The 8509-nt window shown below is 26.0% G+C and overlaps 1 protein-coding gene across 1 annotated transcript; it reads left to right on the forward strand.

Moving 5' to 3' along the window:
- Window positions 1-1281: 1281 nt before the first annotated feature.
- LOC107003440 (transcription factor MYB20) lies at window positions 1282-3505 on the forward strand. The gene is made up of 3 exons (XM_015201769.1): window positions 1282-1552; window positions 1939-2068; window positions 2568-3505. Exons 1-3 carry the CDS (start codon window positions 1420-1422, stop codon window positions 3244-3246), a joined length of 942 nt encoding a protein of 313 aa, XP_015057255.1. The 5' UTR covers window positions 1282-1419; the 3' UTR covers window positions 3247-3505.
- The last annotated feature ends 5004 nt before the right edge of the window (window positions 3506-8509 follow it).

Here is an 8509-nt window from a genome sequence, read left to right on the forward strand (position 1 = left end):
AACATTAATATGACATATGTTACTTTATCATCATGACCAAATTTTCTTACAAAAATGATTTTTCTTTGTATATGTTAGTATATACTTTTAATTATTTTTGTATCCAACCAAAGATAGCTCAACCCAAGTCAAAGTTATCTAAAAATATACATGGATAAGTAAATTTAAAAGGGTCAACATTCAAACAAGTATACATAAAATATTATCATATCCAAATAAATGCAAATTTTGTTGAATTAGCCACTTTATCCCAAATGTGTATTCAAGAATATTATACTTTATACTAAAATATCCAATTTAATTTTTTTTTTCTAATTTTTGCTGAGGTGTGAGAGAACTTAAAAGTGTTTTCTCCATATTTTTATGCTTCAAATTCAAGCAAAGAAAATAAGAGGGGTGTGTTGAAGTGGCGCTTTCTCAATGTGACAAATAACACGCACTTACACGCGCTGTATCACTGAATTACACGTGTGGGTGTAGTAATTTTTAGAAATTAAATTTTTTTTAAAAAAAAGTGTAAGTGGGTGTTTGAACATGAAATTGAAAAAAAAATACTGTATTTTTTTAAAATTAAGTTGAAAATGATATTTATTATTGAAGTCGTGTTTAGACACGATATATATAATTGAGAGTAATGTTTCGATATTTTTATGAATATTCAGAGTGAAAATAATCTATTAGAGTTTTTTGAATCGATTCTAAATATTTTGGAATTCAAAAATCTTGAATTTATCTCTAATCGGTGTTATTTTATTTTTACTTTTTTTCCCTTTCTAGAGCTTTCATTTTTTTCTTTAGCTTTCTTAATCACTTAAATGCAATTTTCTAAATTTAAATCTTGAATTCTATCTCTATTCTACTTTTATATTTTTTTCTTCAAAACTTTCATTTTTTTGCTTCCTTAATAACTCAAACCTTAACCTTGTAGTTTTTTATCATTCGTTCGATGTCTGTTATTCACGTTAAAGTTCAATTAAATTAAAATTCTTGCTATAAAATTCCACATTAAGAGATTAAGCACTCCAAACAAGAATAAATCTGTATATCTGCAAAGACTCAAATTCAAAACTTCAGATTAATGATACTTTAATACGTCTTAAACTCATTAAAGGGATTTGATAAATTTTTTTTATTTATATATAATAAAAAATAATTTATTAATGAGCCGTGTTTTTTTTTTCTTTAGAGGTGTTAATGTGTGGTACACCACTAGGGTTAGTGGGGGTGGGGGGGTGTTTGGTTATGATTTTATATATAAGTAGGTGGCCTTTGTTGTTGTTCTATAGAGTTTAGGCCAACTCTTCATCTCTCTCTACAAAAACAAAATAATCCCAAAAATCTCTTTTTCAATATTTGGTTTCATCAAACATCAAAAATTTTCTTGAACTTAGTTATTATTTTCTTGAAAATATTATTATCATGGGGAGACAACCTTGTTGTGACAAAGTTGGACTGAAGAAAGGTCCATGGACAGCTGAGGAAGACAAGAAACTCATTAACTTCATTCTCAATAATGGACAATGTTGTTGGAGAGCTGTCCCTAAATTAGCAGGTCTCTCTCATTTTCTTTCATCTTTTATAATTCGTCAGACTGTACCTGACGAATATTCAGACTAGACGCTGCAGGTTATGACAGAAACTGTTACGTCTAAATGATTGAATGATACAAAAAAAAATAAACACATATTAATAAAATATAAAAATATTTTTCTTTCGTATCGAACACATCATATTGTGTCATTGAGAATAGGAAAAGTGTGGGACAATGGTGTTTATTGTGCTAATTTGGAAAATGAGAAAAGGGTGGTTTCAATGATTGTTTTTATTACTAGAACTGGTCCAAATTTCTAAAAAGAAAGTGAATTATTTATTTATCTACTAGTATATCTTGATTATAGTATATAGCAATATTAAATATATATTTTTTAAACTATGCAGGGCTATTGAGATGTGGAAAGAGTTGTAGATTAAGATGGACAAATTATTTAAGACCAGATTTGAAGAGAGGACTTTTATCAGAATATGAAGAAAAAATGGTTATTGATCTTCATGCTCAGCTTGGAAATAGGTAAATTATAGTAACTTATTTTTTTGTAAGTATAAAAAAAATGTCAATTATTTCTCATACTTTTCCTTTTTGACATTTAAATATTTCAAAAAAAAAAAACATGAGTTAAAAGTGTAGTACTTATTAAATAAGTGATATATCCATTTGGAGCTCTTTGTGTGGATCATAAAGTTCTTTAAAACTTCAAGAAAATAAATAAATAAATTTCAAGTGGTAGACAAAAAAACTTTAACTCAATTTCAGGCACCCATTCTTCATTGTGTACTTTTCAATGTGTCATTGTTGTTCATCAATAAATTTTCAATTTTCTTTACCAATTAATGACTCTTTTTACCTAAGTGGGAAAATGGACCCCTCTATCAACATGACCAAATAAATTTACTCTCTTGATCAATGGAGGGTAAATATGTCATTTTAGTCATGGGGTTTCTTTTTATACCATCGATATTTTCTCACAATATATTCTGAATTACTAATCAAGTAAACTTATTATTTATAGGTGGTCAAAAATTGCCTCTCATTTACCTGGAAGAACAGATAACGAAATCAAAAATCACTGGAATACACACATCAAGAAGAAGTTGAAGAAAATGGGGATTGATCCAATCACTCACAAGCCACTCTCCACTATCACTATTGACCAAACAAACACATTAGAACAAGAAAATCCACCAATTGAAGAAGAAAAAAATAAAGATATATTATTGGCACAAATGGATATCGAAAGTAGTTCAATTGATCAATCAACTATTGCAAAGATCAAATCAGAAGATGATAACAATAACGACAATAATAACGATAACAATAACACCATGGGAACGAATTGCGCGAATAATTTTGACTCAACCATAGTGGAAGTCAACAATAATGGCTTTTGTATTGATGAAGTTCCATTGATTGAACCTCATGAGATTTTAGTCCAAGAATCAACTCCATCAACATCATCATCTTCATTTTCATCATCATCATCATCCAACATTCTTGAAGATTTGAAGTTTTTATCAAGCTTTGATGAATGGCCATTAATGGAAAATAATAATAACAACAATGTGGGATTTGGATGGGAAATTAATAATGATTTTAGCAGCACATTGGATTTTTTGCTTGAGGATGATCATAGTGACATGATGAATAATGTTACATTTGATGAATCTTGGAAGTTTGAGCAACTCTTATGATATAGTACATAAGTTTATTCGATACGCAGAGTTTAATTTAAAGTTTTTTTTTTGATTGGTCAGTACGTGTCACTTTTTGTTAATAGTAGTTTTAGTTGATAAAAAAGTGGAAAAAAAAGGTACATGGGAGAAAAATACAAAAGTTCCCATATCAAATATTTGTTTGTACTTTTTGTTGTAAAAAACTCTTTTGTTCTAATGTATAAATCAGAATAAATTGCTGAATGAAAAAGTTATATATATTCTGATCATTATACAAGTTAATTTCATCTTTATTTTTCTGAACTTTTCTTTTTAGTTTGTTAATTTGTTATCATTCCAACTTTATTATTGAACAAGTTTCATGAAATAGTCAGAATGAATCTTGCATCTGTTACTTTTTTAAAAAATTAGTCAAATCTGAGAAATTTTATTTAGAAAATTACTTATTCAATCAACTCGATAATCCTTATGAATTTTGTAAAGAACTATGTTAATAAAACTTTAATTTGTTCAATTTTTCTTTTCAATATTAGATTTGTTAGATTCATCCAAGAGTATCACTAAACAAAATGATACTATATATTTTGACATTTTCTTACACATGGCATAGATAAATTAATAAAAAGAAACAAATGATCAATTAACTTATATACTGTGTAACTACTAACATATTTTCATTTTTCAAGAGTCAAAAGAAAAAAAATATATATCGATCAAAGTCAGCATCATATATTCAAGCTTAAATATTATTATATTTTAAAAATTAAATATTATTTGTTGATTGAGGCTAAATTAATATATTTGTCTATATATTATGCCTTTAATAATTAATACAGAGTGTAGCTAGATTTGAGGAAAGGTCCTTCATATATTTTAGTGGAGATGCAATAAGCACTTTGATACATAATGCTAGTACCATTTTAAATATAATAATAATATCACACAGTTAATTTACGATCATCTCAATTATTATATTTTTATTAAAATACCTTCATGGTAATTGCAAACGTAAATTAATTTATAAATTACGTAAAGTAATTACATAAATTATTCACAAAGCTTTAATTCCTATCGCGCAATACTATGGTTTCATTAAAATTTAATTCACATTTGGCTACACCCTTAGTTGCCACAAGTGTCTATTTTTTTTTTTGTAATCTCATTATATTAGTACTAATTATATATTTTAAAATGGTGACACGTGTTCTTATAACATTGATATTTACATGTTATTAGGTATCATAACAAAAAAAAAATAATGGATTAATTAATATCACATGTATAGTAAATACTTTTTTCCTTGTGTAATATTTTATTGGAGCAGTTCTCATGTAACAATATAGTTTGGTGTAGTGCATGATTTATGAAATATATATAGTAGATAATTAGTGTGTAATATTATTTAAATCTTTAAATTGATTTAAAAATAAATAAATGTCAATTAATTGAGGAGTTTTTTTCTTGTTTTTCTACTAAATACATATGACTAATTATAAAAATAGTTCAATAGTTTATAGTCAAAAATTGTACTTTGTCAATTGTCAAAGCAGTCTATTTCCTTTTATTTATTTTTTATTTTTACGTAATTTACCTAAGGTTGAATTGACTAGCTTACCACCATATAAAGATAATTATAGATTATATGACAAATTAATTCTCTATTATTTTGAAATAAGTATGTCATCCCAATTGACATCATTAGTGACATAAAAATTATCTGAAAAAATAAATTCGTTAATTTCTTTTACATGTTTTACAATTTTATTGTGACTTTTATGATGGAGGGCGGATTGATGAGAACGAGTCACATAGTAAGATTTTTAATCCTTGGATAGTTTAAAAATATTATACCTAATAAATCATTTTTCTTAATGTCAAATGATTGTTTAAAGAATTGTTGCATGGGGTTAATTATAATAGATAAAAGTCAAATTACTTTAACTTTTATAACTTAATTTATACAATTAAATCACAAGTTGGAGGTAGAGATGACAAACTTCCCAACCAAAACCTAAAAGACAAAAATTAAATAAATTAATATATAATCATGAAGATACCAAATCTCCTACTATTAGAGTATTAGTCAATGATTAGTGTGGAATTAGAGGGGTGTGCTAATAAATCATTTAGTCTATCACAAAGAATAATTAATATTTTTTTATAATTGTGGTGTCCGGACTAGTTTGCACTTCCGTCAATACAATTATCGAGTCATTCTATGTCCATCAAGATTCAAACAACTGAAAAGAAATCATCTTATATAAATCGTTGAGGTATACTAATACAACTTATTCATTAGAGAGCGTGTGAATATTCGGACCAGTTTGCACTTTTATCAATACAAATATCGAGTCATTTTCTCTGTCCACCAAAATTTAAACAAATAAAAGAAATCCCCTAATATGAATCCTTGAGGAGTTGAGGTATACAAATACAACTTATTCACTAGAGTATGTGATGTACCTTTAAAAATACATATTTTTGATAAAGAAAAAAAAATTAAGACAAAAATTAGAATGCATCATTATTATCAAAGATGAAGTATGCAGCTACGTACTATGTACTTCACATGTGATGCAATGTATAGTTAATTAGTTGGAATAATAACATTAATTAGTTTTGAACTTTGTTGAATTTTTGTGATTTTTCTAGATACAAACTAAAACAACATACCCATTTTACCAAAATAAATAAATTAAATTTTCAATTTCATTTTATACGTGGAGTTTGAGAATGATAAAGTATACGATGATTTTATTCTTACTTTATAGAGATAGATCGATTGTTTCAGAAAAAAAAATCAATTCAAATAAACATATCATAACCAATAGAAAAAAATAAAAAATAAATATATCATATAACTTTCGGAAAAAAAATTAATTACAATATTCAAATAACATAATAATCAAAGCGTAAAAAATAACAAATAGTTATAACATGAATGGGAAAGGACTAAAATTATACTTTTATTTTAATTTAGACAAAATGTCACATTTGCTTGTGTAATAAATACTCCGTATTCGAAATGAAGTAATTTTACACTCCATTAAACTTGGATTAGTAAAAAGTCTATGTTTAATTACCTATTAAACCTTTAACTTGTAGGTAATATAATATAATTAATTATAAACCATATTAAAAAGTTATCGCGTTGATTTGACCATATTTCTCGAATAATTTAGATGAATACAAAAGTCACCACCCATTTATAGATAATAATAAGGGTAAATTAAATACGAAACGATCTCCTAATGATAGAGGTAAATACGAAATGATTCTTGGAATTGCTTATTGTTTTGATTAATCAAGCAATTAGATAACCTAATCATAACCTCCAACCAAGAATTAATTAAAGATGCTCGAATATAACAGCAAGAAAAGTACCAATTCAAATATGCTGTTGAAAATATTGTTCCAAATATATATTTGATATTTTTAGTCGTTATTTACCTAGAAGTTTGTTCAAATTGGTTAAACTCCAATCATTAATGACTATTCGTCAATTTTGAAGAAATTTGCCAGAAAATAAATATTTATCTAGAAGGGAATGTTGAAAATTTGTATATTCATATTACATTATTATAATGTCTTATTGAGGACTGTAAAGTAACGTCGCTGCGTCTCAAAATATTTATCATATTGAATCTTTTTATCGAATTAAATTATATAAATTTTAATTAAAATATTAAAATATGGATAATATTATTATATTTGTACAATTCACGAATATCCAAATTTTAATTTTGAAATATTAAATTAATTTAATATTATTTAATTTTAAAAAATAATCTTAGGTATTTAATTTAGATACCTAAGATTCCTTGTTTTAGGTGGAGAATCTGAATTTTCTACAAAATATTTCTAGCAATTGCTTTCCCAAGTCTTTAACAAAATTACAAAAAAAATAATTCTTCAAATTCGTTAAAATTGCTTTTAAAATAACTTTAATTCGCAATTACTGAAAAATAATCGAGAAAAATATATAATAGAACTATAATGAAAAAAAAAAAAGGGGGGGGGGGGGCGTGGAATGGGAGAAAGAAGTGGAATTCTTTTAAGTGAGTTTTGGACCGGAGAGATTCTGTGTACGTGGACTTACCTCTATATTTCTGAAATAAAGAGACGATTTTCAAAAGACCCTCAGCAAGATGCGAGAAAGAGAATTAAAGAACAGAAACGAAGGCCATACATTGTAAAAATTTAATAAATATCTAGTAATTAAGTATAGTGTTAACACTTGATAACAATGGAATTATGAAATAATATCGCATACATATTTAGTACCAATTGTGGCATTATCATATCATTGCTCTAAAATTATTTTTTGAATTTTAAGTCAATCTGCTATTCAAAGGTAACGGTTTAACTACTCTCTAACTTAAAGTTAATTATTACAATATTCTGATTTTGCTCTTGTCATATATATCTAATTATAATTCTTTAAAAGTTGCTAAATGATGATTGATAAATATGTGAATCCATGAAGAGATACAAATATCCCTTCAAATAATTGAAGGCGAGGCGGCTCTAAAAAATCAGTTATCTAAAGTCAAATTCGAATGGAGGCCTTAAATTTGAATATATATCTTTTATGAAGTTAATTATAGTCAATTATTTCATTTTTCTTGAGACATAGTAATAGTATTTATAATTTGTCAAACTTCTATTATTTTTTTTATTCTTTATAAAATATTTTTTACAAATAATATATACTTGATATTTTTTTAAAAAAATACTTATAACCTATTGTTTTTTTAAAAAAAAATAAGGCCCCTCAAATTTTGAAATCTAAAGCAATTGCTTTTTTTTTTGCAAAATTATAGAGTCGCCTCTGATTAAAGGTTGAATGTGTTTAATCAGATATTATATACTAAGAAAAAAATAAAATTTAGAATGTATTTGGTATGAAGGAAAATATTTTCTGAAAAATGTTTTTCAGTTTTCTCATGTTTGGTTGTGACAAAAATTTTGGAAAATATTTTCCAAATCAACTCATTTTCCTCAAAATTAAGAAAAATGACGTTTCATCAAAAATTAAGGAAAACATTTTCCAAAACACTCATCCAATTTTAAATTACATTTTTTTTTGGGAAAACAACAAATTTTTTTTAAAAAAATTCAATTTTTTAAATTTTTTTATTTTTTTTACCCGATCCCTGACCCCCATCCACCCACCACCGTCCAGTCCCCCCCTCCCTCCCCAACCTCACCCCCTCCCCAAAAAAATAATTTTGCTTTTTAAAAATATTTTCAACTTCAAATTTTTAATTTTAAACTCCTA

Source organism: Solanum pennellii, chromosome 11 (genome assembly GCF_001406875.1).
Source record: "Solanum pennellii chromosome 11, SPENNV200".
Classification (NCBI taxonomy): domain Eukaryota; kingdom Viridiplantae; phylum Streptophyta; class Magnoliopsida; order Solanales; family Solanaceae; genus Solanum; species Solanum pennellii.

Excerpts from the sequence above, each read along its gene's own strand:
- LOC107003440 (XM_015201769.1), top strand. The coding sequence starts at position 1,420 with ATGGGGAGACAACCTTGTTGTGACAAAGTTGGACTGAAGAAAGGTCCA. Across the intron at positions 1,553-1,938 it reads AGCTGTCCCTAAATTAGCAG|GGCTATTGAGATGTGGAAAG; the intron begins GTCTCTCTCATT and ends TAAACTATGCAG. Across the intron at positions 2,069-2,567 it reads CATGCTCAGCTTGGAAATAG|GTGGTCAAAAATTGCCTCTC; the intron begins GTAAATTATAGT and ends TATTATTTATAG.